The sequence below is a fragment of the Neoarius graeffei genome, chromosome 25 (genome assembly GCF_027579695.1).
Source record: "Neoarius graeffei isolate fNeoGra1 chromosome 25, fNeoGra1.pri, whole genome shotgun sequence".
NCBI classification, from domain to species: Eukaryota; Metazoa; Chordata; class Actinopteri; order Siluriformes; family Ariidae; genus Neoarius; species Neoarius graeffei.
This window is the reverse complement of record NC_083593.1, coordinates 51,184,449-51,201,079: the sequence shown is the minus strand read 5'-3', so window position 1 is coordinate 51,201,079 and position 16,631 is coordinate 51,184,449. Positions and strand designations below refer to the sequence as shown.

The window sequence follows — 16,631 nt, the reverse complement described above, 5'->3', positions numbered from 1 at the left end:
ATTATGCTGTGATGTGAGTTTACATTTGTTATTATGCTGTGATGTGAGTTTACATTTGTTATTATGCTGTGATGTGAGTTTGCATTTGTTATTATGCTATGATGTGAGTTTACATTTGTTATTATGCTATGATGTGAGTTTACATTTGTTATTATGCTATGATGCGAGTTTACATTTGTTATTATGCTGTGATGCGAGTTTACATTTGTTATTATGCTATGATGCGAGTTTACATTTGTTATTATGCTATGATGCGAGTTTACATTTGTTATTATGCTGTGATGCGAGTTTACATTTGTTATTATGCTGTGATGTGAGTTTACATTTGTTATTATGCTGTGATGTGAGTTTACATTTGTTATTATGCTGTGATGTGAGTTTACATTTGTTATTATGCTATGATGTGAGTTTACATTTGTTATTATGCTATGATGAGAGTTTACATTTGTTATTATGCTGTGATGTGAGTTTACATTTGTTATTATGCTGTGATGTGAGTTTACATTTGTTATTATGCTGTGATGTGAGTTTACATTTGTTATTATGCTGTGATGTGAGTTTACATTTGTTATTATGCTGTGATGTGAGTTTACATTTGTTATTATGCTGTGATGTGAGTTTACATTTGTTATTATGCTGTGATGTGAGTTTACATTTGTTATTATGCTGTGATGTGAGTTTACATTTGTTATTATGCTGTGATGTGAGTTTACATTTGTTATTATGCTGTGATGTGAGTTTACACTTGTTATTATGCTGTGATGTGAGTTTACACTTGTTATTATGCTGTGATGTGAGTTTACATTTGTTATTATGCTGTGATGTGAGTTTACATTTGTTATTATGCTGTGATGTGAGTTTACATTTGTTATTATGCTATGATGTGAGTTTACATTTGTTATTATGCTATGATGTGAGTTTACATTTGTTATTATGCTGTGATGTGAGTTTACATTTGTTATTATGCTGTGATGTGAGTTTACATTTGTTATTATGCTGTGATGTGAGTTTACATTTGTTATTATGCTGTGATGTGAGTTTACATTTGTTATTATGCTGTGATGTGAATTTACACTTGTTATTATGCTGTGAGTTTACATTTGTTATTATGCTGTGATGTGAGTTTACATTTGTTATTATGCTATGATGTGAGTTTACATTTGTTATTATGCTATGATGTGAGTTTACATTTGTTATTATGCTGTGATGTGAGTGCATTAGGTTTTTGAGGTGGATGAAGTATTTCTGAAGTTTCAGAAGTGAGTAAGCTGTTTATTTAACTTTAGCTTCCCCTACGGCCCTATCACATGTAAAAATATTTTCACTAAAATTGGAAATAAATTGTATGGTTATTTTGTCCTAAGGCCGCAGTTATCCATAAGTATGCAGTGTTAGGCTTCTCACAGCAGAGGAATTTCAGCATGCATCCTGTCTTACAGTCTGTAGTATACTGAAATATTTTCGCCAAGCTATGCGTATTTTTTTAAAACATAAAATGATTATTCATCATTAATATCATAAATACATACTTCTGTTTGGTTTTTTTTTATATAACAAACCAAACCGTTTGAATATCGATTGAAATTTGAGGAAGTTACGATCATCTGAAAAGTACATATCGCTACCAACACAATGTAATGGGTAAGCCAGGTGTCTGAGGTAAGATGGCCGCCATGTGCGGACGTTCGACTTCGTTGACGGGCACGAGGCATCTAGTCTTCTATGTAAATCTATGGCTCCACTCAGCTCAGTGAAAGGGTCAAGAGCTACACTTCCGCCATGCTTGGAGTGACGTCAGAGTCACATGACACAAAGACCCGGATGCAATGTGGTTCGGTTTTTGTTTTTTTCTTCCTTTCACCGTTCGCCGAACCCGGCTGTTTGCGTGTGCGAGCGTGTGAGGGTGAAAGAAAGAAAGAAAGAGTGAGTGAGTGTGAAGAAAGATGTCGGTGAGAACGATGGGGTAGCAGTGTGGAGGAACTTTGTCCATGAAATCGGCTAAAACATAAAGGTGTCGGTTCTGCACTCGACCGGACGGGAGTTTAGTGTTAAAGGGACACAGCAGGAGGTTTGTGAGCGGACTGTGGGATGTTATCGGTACTCTCCTATGGACGGATCGTTGCCAGGGCCGTCCTGGGCGGACTCTCTCAGACCGATGGCCGGGATTATAAACTGGTCTCGGCGAGCTGCGGTTTCGGCAAGGATTTCCGGAAGGGCATCCTCAAGAAGGGCATGTGCTACGGGGACGATGCGTGCTTCATAGCGCGACACAGGACCGCCGACGTCTTGGGTACAAACACACTGCTATTATTATTATTATTATTATTATTATCATCTTGACTCCCCTTTTGTATCATCTTACTTACCATTCATTATAAAGCATCCTCCATCTTCATATGCACTGTTCTTTTTAACAATACACAATTTATACATTTTGCATAAAACTACCACCAAATTGCACCATGACTCGTTTTTGTTTTGTTTTTGTTTTCCCCTGAATGACCTTCAGGGTTTAAAAGTACTATAACGCGCGCTCGAGGTCATAATAACAGTGGGGCAGGAAGGGAAATAACATTTAACCCTCACATGAAAAATCCTCACGATGGGTGTCCTTATAATATCATTGTCATCTGTAAAGAAGAATCTGGCTGTATTTCGTTCACACGAATGCTCCTGCTAGACTGAATTGTATGCTTATTAGCTTATAATCACGATTGCTTTGGATGATGTGATGACCTTTTACCCAAAAAGAGAGACTAGAGGACGACTAGAGCTGTCAAACCTGGAAATAAAATTTTATTTTAAAATGTATTTTTTAAAAAAAAAAAGCTTTATTTATTTTGTATATCTTGATCTGTCGTTGCTTCACGTTGAAATTATAATTAATAAATGTAACCGGTCAGACTTAAATTATTTAAAAAAAAAAAAAACGATGAAAAGGAGGGGAAAATATGAAAGCGTCTTGGAGACACCCGGGATGGTCTTCGTTTTTATACTGTAACCTTCTATAATAAATAATTTTAGTTTAATATCGCAAATGTTTTTCCCCTAAAGGTCAGAATGGTTGAGCATGGAGGCCGCCATGTTGGAGCAAAAATAACCCCACGATCAAACTAAATAGTATTTTGCACAAGTACTCTCACGCTACTTTTTAATAAAACATTTCTTATTTGCTTGGTGTCGTGTTAAAAAAACTGATCATAAATCGCTGTAAAATAGTTATTTAGAGTAAAGTTATAGCAGCATTAGTTTCCGACGTAGCCATGGCGACACGTGTGACAGTGGTGCGCATGCGCATTGTAAAACAAGGTATTTTCAGAAATGTCGGATGATTTTTTTTTTTGTTAAAAAAAGAAAGAAAATAAGAAAAAAAAATGCTCGTTTGTTTTTGCCTAGCTTGCATTGTTGCCTTGATAAACACACAAACGACTCGATGTTGATTTTTTATGTATTTCCGGTGAATGTTTTTCCCAAAACACAAAAATAAGTAAAATGAGTGCGTTATAATTTATATTTATAATGCCAGAGGATAATGACACGTCTCGTGGATTTATATTTAATATTTGTTTCATGTTAGCTTCAACACAGAGGTTTTTTCCTCCCTGGGGTTTTCTACTTCCGGTATAGTGTTCTTTTGTTGTGAGTGGTGTACCACGTGGTTGAGCGCGTGACAGCTGTTTAATAACGGCATGACATGTTTGGCTGCTTTGAGGTGGTTTTGCACGCTACATGGCTCAGTAATAATCATCTTCTTAGCCATGTATTGAAGTTCCTCTTCATCCTTTTGTCCATCTCTGTAAGGAAGGAGTAGTTCAGCCAAATACAGGAAATGTTCAACCCCCCCCCCCCCCCCCCCCTTTTTTTTTAAACCCCAGATGAACTTAAATTAGTTTTAGACACATCTGGGTTTTATTAGGTTTTTAACCAGAGATACAAAGCTATGGGGTTTGACAAGTAAGGAAAACTTATAAGCCTCTGACGCTACGTTCACACTGCAAGGCTTAATGCTCAATTCCGATTTTTTTGTGAAATCCGATTTTTTTGTGAGGTCGTTCACATTAACAAATATATGCGACTTGTATGTGATCCTCAGTATGAACGAAAAGCGACCTAAAAGTGTTCCGCATGCGCACTGCAGGATACGACGACGTCACACGCCAGTGAGCATGGCCAGTGTTTACGGAAGTAAAACCGCCCGGTTGCGGTATGACTCATCCAATCTAGCTTGAATAGCTGTATCCCCCCAAATGGAAATCAGCTCCCTAACCTCTGCGTCCTTCCATTGAGAAGATTCAGAACCTTCACAGCCCGAAGCGTCCCTCGCATTGATGTCATGCGCAGGGGCGCAGATACGTTTTTTGAACTGGGGGGGACAAAAAACTGGGGGGGGACAAAGCTGCCAGCAAACCAACCCCGATATGCCTGTCAAACTTGTTAGTAACCATAGCAACCAAGCTCGAGCTCGCAACCTGTGCAGTCTGCGCAGCTCAACCAACCGAATATCAGTCTTTGTTTTGTTTTATGTGAGTTGTTGCAACTATGTATACACTGCTGTGCACCTTAATAAACCGAATGGTAATTAGTCTTTTGTAAAAAATAGTAATTTTTCCGTGAGGTTTGCCTTATGCAAAGAAAGACAGCATAGACGTTTTTTCCTCCCTATAAGTGGGGGGGACCGAACGAGGTGAATTTAAATATGACTCGTCCCACCCTCTATCTGCGCCCGTGATTATGCGCCATGTTGTTGTAACTTTTTTTGAGAGACCCGCCGCCTACTTCAGCGCAGAATAGTGACGTTTGTGGCTTGTTGATGACGTGTAAGTCGGATGAATGCGACCTGGCGGTTCAGACTGAAGTCGCATATGAAAAGAGCGGATAGGAATCGGAATTAGCACCACATATCCAAACAGCCTGGGTCGGATTTGAAAAAATCGGATCTGTGTCGTTCATATTGTCAATAAAAGATCGGATACAGGTCACATATGGGCGAAAAGATCGGATTTGAGTCACTTCAGCCTGCAGTGTGAACGTAGCCTGAGTCACCATTGTACGGAAGCCGCGAGAGGCCCTTCATATAATCTTTTTTTTTTTATTCACCTTGTTATCCCGAGATAACGACATAATTAATTCAGGATCTTGAGAAAACAACACAACTAATTCAAGATCTTGAGAAAACAAAACCATTATTCCGTGATCTCGAGAAAACAAAACAATTATTTCATGACTATTCTTTAAGTTCGTTTCTTAAGGCACGTATTTTTTAGTATGTTACCTCGTTTGTTGACAGTTTCGGCGAACACTTCCGCCTTCTTCAAAACAGTCACCAGATGTCGAGTGGTGACGTGCCTTATCAGCTGATGTTACTCTATGGAGGTGTGAACGTCCCGCCCAATTTGACAGGTAGTCCACGCCTCCTGCTGTCAGGTCGCTGCCCCAGGACTGCGCTCCAGGTGTGTGACAGCGCGTACGCTCCCTCATCCCAGTTCATCGTCCTCTGCGCCCGCTTTCGTATCTCCACTGCCTCCAGAATCCAACGCTGATATCTATTCTCTTCAGCGCGAATGACTCTGGCCTCTCGACACCACTCGACATCTGGTGACTGTTTTGAAGAAGGCGGAAGTGTTCGCCGAAACTGTCAACAAACGAGGTAACATACTAAAAAATACATGTCTTAAGAAACGAACTTAAAGAATAGTTATAATCAGACATAATGAATTTTCACTACATACAAATTATTTCATGACCTCGAGTAAACTGCTGAGAAATGATAGGAAATCGGTGAGTATTTCACGCATTTGTAACGCGTAATGTAGGCATATGTGCAATTCAGAAACGTATAAAATACAGTATTTATAAACAAACGAAACGATGCCCCGTCATAACTTTGACTGCACAGTGCCCGCTGCGTGACAGAATTAGCAAGTTCTCATACAGACCGTTTTATTATTCAAAACAAGTCATTACAAATTATTTGACTCGGCCAAAGACTCGACCAATACGCACAAAACATAAAAATTTTCTATCAGCCCAGCTGATCGGTAGGACAAAACTCAGTCCAAATTCCAAGATATGACGTCATGTGTTCTGCGCATGCGCAGTAGGCTTGGTAGGACAAATCCAAGAGGTAGGATAACTTTACAGAACACCGGCTTCGTCTCTACCGACGGAGATACAGTGATCTAGCTGAGATCATGAAATAATTTTGTTTTCTCGAGATCTCGAAATAACGGTTTTGTTTTCTCTAGATCTCAAATTAGTTGTGTTGTTTTCTCGAGATCCTGAATTAATTATGTCGTTATCTCGGGATAACAAGGTGAATAAAAAAAATGATTATATGAAGGGCCTCTCACGGCTTCCGTACCATTGCACACACGCCTCAAGCAGATTTATCAACATCAGTGATTCAATAAACCTTGAACAGTCTGGTATCTATGAAAATGGACAAAAACAGGAGTACCAGCTGTCCTGGGGTGAAAAAGCTAAATCACATGCTTTCCTTAGTACATAGTTTTGTATTACTCAACACCATCAGACTCTAGAATGAGGTGTGGTCCAAAGCTTGACTTTAGAAGAGATTTGGACGTTGCTGTGTTTGGGGGTTGGGTGAAGACGAGGAGGTTGATGTGTTCAGGTGGAGCCGCTGTTGCGTCTGTTAGGACCGTGTTGTTGCATGTGAGCGCAGATGGAATGGTGTTGGTGTTTAGGCATGCCAAGATGAGATATCGACAGTGTTGGGTTGTGTGTGGATGAGGTCAGGAGAGTGTGCCTGATTTTATCAAACTGGATACAAACGGATTTATTCATAAATTGTCTTGTGCATTTACATAAGAAAATTGGTATTCAGGAAAATTCCATAATTTCGGGGGGGGGTGTCTTTGTATCATACTCATGCTTGTGAGTGTGTATGTGTAAGCAGATGAACTGATGTAAACCTGTACTGATTGATCTTGAGAGCGTACAGTGTACATGGCTTACTGCAGGCTTGTATACGGAATAAACTTAAGTTTTAATTGCTTATTTTTTTAAATTACATTTTGCAGCACTTGGTAGATTCCCCTATCCAGCATGGCCTGGAGATGTGCTATAATAACACATCCTCATGCTCGTTCACTCGGTCAGGGAGGTCTAGTCGTTTTTGCTATTGGCTTGAATTAAAGGAAATGAGAAATTCAGAAAGTGAGCTGATTCAAACCCATAAATTAAGACAAAGAAAACTATTCGTTTAAATGCCTCAGTTGAAGGAAGATTTGGCCGTCGATGATTGATTTATTGTTGTATAAATATTTTACTGTTATAGAAGCGAGTCTAAGGGTGGCACGGTGGTGTAGTGGTTAGCGCTGTCGCCTCACAGCAAGAAGGTCCGGGTTCGAGCCCCGTGGCCGGCGAGGGCCTTTCTGTGCAGAGTTTGCATGTTCTCCCCGTGTCCGCGTGGGTTTCCTCCGGGTGCTCCGGTTTCCCCCACAGTCCAAAGGCATGCAGGTTAGGTTAACTGGTGACTCTAAATTGAGCGTAGGTGTGAATGTGAGTGTGAATGGTTGTCTGTGTCTATGTGTCAGCCCTGTGATGACCTGGCGACTTGTCCAGGGTGTACCCCGCCTTTCGCCCATAGTCAGCTGGGATAGGCTCCAGCTTGCCTACGACCCTGTAGAACAGGATAAAGCGGCCAGAGATAATGAGATGAGATGAGAAGCAAGTCTAAATAACTTCCATCTCAATCTTTTGGACCCTCATTGGTCATTTACTGTCTGCGCAGTTGAACTTTTATGGAGAATTGTGGGCGTTATTATATGCAAATGAGCTGTGTCTGAAATGTGCTTTGCATTATACATGTGACCAATATACACACGTGAGTATAAAGAAAACCAAAATTTCCCAAACCTCTGTAAATCCAGTGGACAGTTTTAGTTTCGTTTGGCTTGGCTTATTTAAACATTTCCACACAACTTTGCTAGAAATTCCAGAGTGCGGTGGGTGGGACAAGGCACTGAGGTGCTGTTTTATGAAAGTTTTTAAGTTGTTGAGCAATGTCCTTTAAGATAAATGCATGAATCAGACCTGCAGTTTACACGATGCTCAACTGGTGGCTATGGATGACTTTCAGGTGACGTCATCATAACTGGATTTGTTTACACCGCCATATTGCCGGGCGAGCTTTGTGTTTGCTAGCGATCGGCACAAGCGTACACGAACGCTTGTAAGCCCAGTTCAGTAAACATCTACAGATAAACGTGTAGAAGTTCCATCTAAAAGAACAATACCAGAGACCTGTAGTGCTTTTGGATGTAATAACAGAGGTGGAGATGAGCCTGGTTTAACTTTTCACTGCTTCCCGGTGAACCCAGAAAGACGAGAAAAATGGCAAGCTGCAGTTAAACAGGAAGACAACAAACATTCCTGTGTGTGTGGAGAACATTTTATATCAGGTTAGTGTGAAGGCTCTGTGTAACATTAAAATGTAGATCTGGATGTGGGCTTTGGATGCGATATATTTTATTAAGACCTCAAGCTTGGTTCGACTAGCAGTGTGTTTATGTACTGATAATATAGACGAGGCTAGACATCATAAAATATGCTAGTAGGGTATTAGGCAGAAAAAGAAATTTACCAGTCAAAAATAATATTTTATATAATCCTGATAAGCGCCGCAGGTGCGAAGACGAGCGCCGCAGGCGCGAAGTCCCTCTAGGGGGGTCTGGGGGCATGCCCCCCCAGAAAATTTTTGAAATTTAGACTTCATTTCCTGCATTCTAGGACATTTTCAGGGTGAAATGGCGTGTAATTTTTGATCAGAAATATTGCATATTTTTACTTTGTATTTTTTTCAGTTTCACTCCTGAATGTATCAGATGTATGTATGGTGTTTGATTTGGTAACAAAAGTGAAAAGAAAATAAACAACAATGAATTGTATATAATCTTTTGATCTAGTTACAGTATTTAATAAAAAAAAAAAAACCCAACAGTATTCTATTTTACCATACCCCAATGAAACCCCCTTGTTAATCAATGTATCACACATACCTTTTCTGTCTTTTTGTGGAAAAACGAATCAGTTTTTGTCACATTCAATTTGGGGCGTTTGTTGGGATTCATCTTGATCCAGAAGAGTGAGTCAGCAAAAAAAAATGCGGTTCTCCCGCCAAGAAAGAGGAAACTACAACGCAGGGTGTTTGGCAATTTTCGACCAATCAGAATTCGCGATTTATTCAGTCCGCATGTTACAAGATTCAGTGCGGGCCAAAATGGCGGAAACGATGAAATATTCTGATTTTTCATTTCAAGTTTTCAGTATTTTTCGTATTAAACTGTGTTTCTTACGATTTGTAAATGATGGCGGAACCACACACGGACTGGCCATCGGGAGTAGCGGGAGTTTTCCCAGTGGGCCGGTGGTTCAGTGTGGGCCGGCGGAGAAAAAAAAAAAAAAAAAAAACAGTTGCGCGCTGGCCTTTAATATGATAAGCAATGTTAACAGTTTCTTTAACAAACTGTTAACATTGCTTATCATATTAAAGGCCAGCGCGCAACTGTAATAAGCAATGTTAACAGTTTGTTAAAGAAACTGTTAACATTGCTTATCATATTAAAGGCCAGCGCGCAACTGTTTTGTTTTTTTTTTTCTCCGCCGGCCCACGCTGAACCACCAGCCCACCGGGAAAACTCCCGCTACTCCCGATGGCCAGTCCGTGTGTGGGCGGAACATAACTGGATTTATCGGATGACATGTGGGAGTATTCATGTGCGAAAATTTTCGGCATTATCGTCCGTTTCAGTATCCGTCTGTGTGTATACTTGCCCGTTGAAATCGGCAATTGCCCGTCAAATTTACGGGTGGACGGGTCTCTGCCTAATACCTTATATGCTAGATCTAGGCCCTGGCTTGTTTATTATTAGTATTAGAAGTTCCCGTTTGAGTTCCCTTTGTCATAATAAGGTGTTTTTCTTTATTGTGAATTTCCTATAACATTCCGGCATGAGACCTGCCTCGAAATATCTGTAATTTTGTAAGCCTTTAGCATCTCCGGTGTATTTAGAAGTCCCGAATACTAAATAGTTCAGGATGAAACAGTGTCCCAAATCTGGTAGCAGGTTTGCCAAACACTTCAAGTGGAATAAATACATTTGTGGGTAAATTATGAAGAAGAAGCCTTTATTTTTGTCACATGTAAACTCAAGCACAGCAAAATTCCTCCTGTGCATTTAATCCATCTGAAGCGGTGAACGTGTGCATGCAGAGAAAGAGAGCGAGCGCACAGTGAGCAGAATAAATTTGTGGGTAAATTATATGGATCTGTGAGGCCTGCATGTTTCAGCTTTTGGATGTAACATGATCTGCTGGTATAAAATAAACTAGGGCTGTGCAATTAATCGAATTTTGATCACGATTTCGATTTTTGTGTCAAACGATCTCAAAATTCATATAATCGAGTTGAAACGATTATTTTGCCATTTGTCGGGGACGCGCACACGCAATACGTTTCCTTCCCGCGGGCCCATGCGCAGACTTGCCGACAACACTCACGCGGCGGAAGCAGTGTGTGTGTCTCTATGGCTCTCCACTCACGCAGCTGAAAGGAGGAGAGATTGTGAATTGTTTGGCGCGAGGTAGGCTCGCAAGATGACAGAAGGAGGGCAGAATCGGTTGGTCGACAAAAAGGGACGAAAAACCGTCTGTAATATGGGATCACTTTGGATTCGAAGAATCCGACGTGGAACAGAAGCGCATCGTGTGTAAGATTTGCAATAAGGTAGTATCTGCGCCTCTTGGCAACACTACAAACCTCTTCAACCACCTGAAACCGAGCCATAAAGTTATTCATGACGAAACAATAAAAAACAAACAAAAAGATAAAGCCGATGCCGCCACAACCAGCAAGACAATGCAGCCATCCATTTCAGCCACTCTCCACAATGCCACTCCGTATGCCACGAGTTCGGAGAGGCACAACGCACTCACAGCATCCATCGGATATTATTTAGCCAAAGACATGCAGCCTATGTACATTTGTTTTTCTCTGTCTTGTGTCAGAAGAATATTTTTATTTTGCTTTATACATCGCAAACTTCTAGACTATATTTATTTTCAGTTTGAAAGAAAGGTGAACGTAAATGATCAATAACAAAGAGGGTTTTTTTTGTTTTAAAGAGCAATGCTGAATAAATGCATTGTTTCAAAAAATCGTTTGAATAATCGTGATTTCAATATTGACTGAAATAATCGTGATTATTATTTTTTCCATAATCGAGCAGCCCTAAAATAAACTTTGAATCGTTTCAGAGAAAATGTACTGACTGCAGTCATCTAGATTTTCATTATTACCTGTCGCGACTGTGTTTCTTTGTTTGTCCGGCAATATGGCGGATGCTGCGTGATAAACAGAAATCTGTGATGTCATTGAAAGGCCCCTGTAAACTGAATTATCACTTTTAGGGCTTTGCATCCATGACTTTTAATGAATTTTGACACATTTGGTGCCTCCACTGTAGGTGATTAAGCCTTATTCCTGATGTAGACCCACAGCGGTAGAAGTTTGACATCAGATCCAGGTGAAGCTTTTGAAACACTCTGTAACTGTTTGTTTGGATGCATCAAACTTTGTGCCTGGAGCACTGTTTCATCTGAAAGCGTGTCATGTTTGTTTGTACCAGCTCTCTGTGGTTACTTTGGAGTTCTGTCCTGGTGTTATGCTGCCGGAGTATTTGTTTTAGTTGGACTCTGCTTTTATCCCATGTGTTTGAGAACACGGCAGTCGGACTCCTTGTATGGTCCTCTCTGAGGAATCGTGTGTGAGTGAAAGAGACAGGGTGATGGATGCTTTTTTTCCCCCCTTTTTTTTGTACTGTAATACCGAGTATCCATCAGAAGTATGCAGCAAAGTAAAGATGTGTAAGGTTTCTTTTATTGGACCAAAAAAAAAACGTGAAAGCATCATGTGACCTTCTCGGTGTTGTCCTTTTGGCCTGTATCTGGACAGAGACTATATTTAGTGTCACGGTTATTTAAGTGTGTTGCATCATACATGCCTGCCATTAGAAACATAACTGCACTGTATTAGTGCATTAGACTCTGCAGAGACATGAGATTAGACCCAAGTCCGTTTAAATGTCCCCTTAAGCCTCGGTCACAACCGGCCGTACGTGCTCCTACGGCCGGTCTACGTGCAAGAAACGCACGGAGGGCGCGCGTGTGACGTGCTGATTTTCGAGCCGTAGACTGGCCGCAGACCGGCCGCAGAGGTTCTTTGTCATGTCAAACAAACTCTAAGGACGCTTAGGTTTTTTTCAGGTTGCAAGTAGGGCTGTGCGAGATATCGAATATACTCGATATATCGCCGAAAATTCTGTGTGCGATACATAAAATTATTATATCGTAACTATCGAGTATTTTATGGTCATCTTCCGACTTGCGTTCATTTCGTGTTTGTTTAAAACCTTTCCCGGTGGTTTTCTCTCTGTCCCTCAGGCAGTAACGTGAGAGGCTGCCTAAAGGCCAATTTATGCTGACAACCCAGTCCTCGCAGACGGTGTTGCAGACAGTGTCTGCGTAGCCCCCCCACCTTCGCAGACGCTCTGCGCGCACCTCCCAAAAATTGTGACCACCGCAGAAGCCTCGCAGACAGCGCCGCAGACAAGAGGGCTCTGATTGGTCCACTCTACATCCGCTGTACACGCACTTCCGCTTCCCTACTTTCCTGGTTTTTGTTTTCACGACCGGCATTTTTAAAAACACGAGCGAAGATGGAGCAGCACGAAGAGCGGTTGATTGAGGAAGTACGTACATCTGTACGACTCCAGTTCTAGTCATTATAAAAAAAAAAGTTCTAGTCATTATAAGTAACCGGAGGATAAACACTCCACTAACCACACCCACCAACTACTCCTAGCGACTTCGCGCCCCCTTGCGTTGTGCCGGTGAATAACATCGCGTACGCCTATTACTCCCCGCTCAACAATAAATTACAACTGTCTGCGAAAAGCTATCTGCGAAAGCCTTGTCGCAAGAGCATGCAGAGGCCTTAAGGGTAAAAACAATAACGTCACTCATTCGCCAACCAATCCCGGGCGACATCTCTGTGCTGAAAGGAACTTGCGGGAAGGTTTTCTAGTTTCGGTTGTGTTGCCAGATTGGGCGGTTCTAAGTGCGTTTTGGCGGGTTTTGAACATATTTTGGACTGGAAACCGTCAGCAGTATCTGGCAACACGCGGCGGGCAGATTTCCTGGTTCCGGTTTACAGCGCTGACTCAGTTCGTGCAATCGCTGGTGTTGCATAGGCCACCGTGTAAGCGCTGTCAATTACAGCAACAAATTAAAAATGGAAGCGGACGAATTGGTTCCTAAAAGAACTAGTAAGGGGTCAGTCATCTGGCATTTTTTGGATATCGCGAGGAGGACGTGGAACAGCAAATGCCAGTTTGTCAAGTGTGCAGAAAACCCTGTCATCACGAAAGGCAGCAGCCGGAATTCTACACAGCTGAGATACAGAAGCCCACATCCAGATCTACATTTTAATGTTACACAGAGCCTTCACACTAACCTGATATAAAATGTTCTCCACACACACAGGAATGTTTGTTGTCTTCCTGTTTAACTGCAGCTTGCCAGAAAACATTCAGTTCAAAAGTGTGCAAAGAGAAAAATGATGTTTTGCAGATCTCTCTCTTCTCTCTCTCTCTCTCTATTGTGAATGTTCCAGTGGTTCTCAGTAGTCAGGTTAATAGCTTGGAGATCAATTTTTTTTAAATAATTTAATGAATGAGCACGTTTCTTATTTAGGCTAAATGTCTTTCTCAGTGTTGAGCTGCACTTTATTGATTTGAGCAGCTCTGTATTGTGTTGCCCCTTTGTTGCAATTTTCAAGATTGTTTTTGCAGTTTGTGCCACATCTTTGTTGAATAAAAATAGTCTTATTTCAATTCAATTGTGATTAATCACTAACATGAAAATTTAAAATGTGTTGTTGAAAACCACCTGTAAAGTTAACCAAGAATGTTATTTAATCTGCAGGGATTGTAGTGAAAACAGTAAAGAGTAAGAGGGCAATTCCATGTAAATGTCAACCTCACCATGCAAAAATAAAGCAACATGTAATACATCAAAACCACTCCGGGAGATATCACCTAGGCCTGTATTTTACAGATGTAAATAAGTTGAACCAATTTGTCACAAGAATTGTTCCCTTCGCCTTAATATGTCAGTCTTTCTTTCTTATAATGTAAACCCCAAGCTAAAATCAACTTTGATCATGTACAATTCTATATTATTGCCACAAGCCACAGAAATGTATGCTAAAATCCACAAAACAGCAAAACAATAGCCATCCTAAATATTATTTAAGAACTTTGATAGTTTTAGCTGATATTTAGAGAGTTTTTCAAAGCGTTATGGTGGTTAAATTGCTGATTTTCTAAACATATGCCATGTCTATTTCAGACGCGTCACATCCATAACGGAATTTCGTCGCATCCATAACGCTGACTTTTCCTTCCGAAACTCTGCATGAAATACAAAATATTTTAAACAAAGATTTTTTAATATTCACCTTGGACCCCTCTATCAAATGGATATCTCCATTTCGACATTAGGTTTACAATTTCACAGAGTTTGATAAAAATGTACAGTCACCCAAGAAAAGTGATACTTTTTCTGTCACATCCATAACGCGTCTTTTATTGGCATTTTCTGGCATGCCCTAGATGTACTATGGGAATTGTTCTTGTTCTATCACTTCTCCAGTATGGTACAGCCTTAAAATATGCAACACCTGTTTAAATACTGGGAGACAATAAAACATGCACTGGGTCATTTGTTGCCATTTTGAGTTCAAGTGTCACGTCCATAACGCTGGAATTGCTCAAAAGTTAGATTTCATGGGGTCCTTTAGAGGAGATTTAAATATATCGAGATATATATCGTATATCGTGAAATGGAGAAAATGTATCGAGATTTTTTTTTTTTTTCCCTTCCCATATCGCACAGCCCTAGTTGCAAGACAAACTTACGGACAATGCGCGTCTTTCTCCATGAACAAAAAAATGCAGCAATTTGGGAAACACCAAAAATCGCACGGCCAAAAAATCGTACGTCCGGTTGTGATGGTTTAAAGACTACACCTTAAATAAGCTCCACCTCCATCATTAAACTCGCCTCCTACTTTTTAATTGCTTTCGAGTTCTCCGTTCTGATTGGTTAGAAGATGATTAATCTTCTTGAACAGCAGTTCTGACAGTAGTACAGCTGCAAATCACAGGATTAGATTAGATTAGATTAGATTAATGCTCTCTGTTGATTACGCTATCGTTTCTATGGTAAGGACTTGTATGGCAGACACGCCACGTGAGCAGATTTTTTTTTTTTAAAGCGTGGAATGGTTTGTATGGAAGTTTTCTCTGAGATGTTTAAAGTTTTTAGATGGAGTCTTTGTAAGAGTCGGTAGGTTTTCTGCTGTGGGAAAGTCTTCAGCACAGGGACGTCTGTGTGTTCTGGTTTCTCTGTGACATACAAAAAAAAAAAGAACGAGAGAGAGGCTATTCTTTGTTTGCAATCGTGTGACTTTTTGCCTCCTGATTCACTTCCGGTTTCCAAGTGACGGCCAACAATCAAAGATGGCGTCCAAGCCGAGTGCACATCCGTCATCTTGTGGAAAACGTTTTACATCCGCCCATGTTAACGGACTAGAACCAAAAGCAAAATCGAGATTTCAAGAAAAAATATTTATGCGATGGATTGGACCCCTACAGCTTAAGGACAAACTTTTCGAGCATTTCAACAACCTTCCAAACATAGTTTCCAGACGTTTCTAATTATCTGGTCGTCCAAACATCGTTTTACAAGAAACGAAGAATCAAACGAAAGCTTTCAAAAGTCTTGAAGCTGAAAACTTTGATTTGTGGCTGGGTTTATGATATTGGAATAAGACTTCAAAAGGACAATAATGGTCTTATTTTTACGAGGGTGAGTAACGTTAGCCGAATTGTAGGGTGTGATTCGAGTCAGAGCTGCTGTAGGTATTTTTGCAATGATAACTTGCGTTTTATTTCATGATGTTTTCAAACATAGCTCAGACTTGTGAACTGACATCATCGGATAAGCTGGAAAAATTCCGTAAACGATCGAGTTTCAGTCGAGGCCGAGTTCTAAACGAGTTTCATCGACAGTTTGTTTTACGACATCCAAAACGTAAGAAAACTCATTTAACGTTCGAAGTTTTAATTTTAGATCCATAATTTTAGATCCGTTTCCGGTTGAGAGTACGTCGTGCGCGTTCTGGCTGCCGCTTCTCACCGGAGCTTTTTTGTTTTATTTTATTTCTTTTTCTATTTTTTTTTTTCTCTGTGTGTTTGTGTAGTTTGATGTTTGAGTGTTTTCTCCACCGGTTGTGGTGTAGCTCCGGACCTAGTTTTGGGCGTCGGTTCCCTCCAGGCCTTGGTTTGCCGTGGGCGATGCCTGCGCTCCAAGCTGTGGACTGCAGTGAGCTCGTTGCTCATTTTACTTCATGGTTGTCCAGCGTTCTGTGCTTTAATGCTTGGCGTGATGTTCCGAGCGATGTTGCTCGGTGGTGTCGCGGCGGCTGTGCAGGCGGTTTGGGACACACCAGCGCTCTGCGTGGCGGAGCTTCTCTGCTCGCTTTGTGG

The 16,631-nt window shown here is 40.8% G+C and overlaps 1 protein-coding gene across 1 annotated transcript in view; it reads left to right on the top strand.

The window, feature by feature from the left end:
* Positions 1 to 1,822: 1,822 nt before the first annotated feature.
* LOC132873690 (protein phosphatase PTC7 homolog) overlaps positions 1,823 to 16,631 on the top strand; it is a 45,981-nt gene continuing 31,172 nt past the window's right edge. Inside the window, exon 1 of the mRNA XM_060909461.1 lies at positions 1,823 to 2,290. Coding sequence (XP_060765444.1) covers positions 2,089 to 2,290 — 202 coding nt within the window. The 5' untranslated portion in view covers positions 1,823 to 2,088. The remainder of the gene's footprint in view (positions 2,291 to 16,631) is intronic.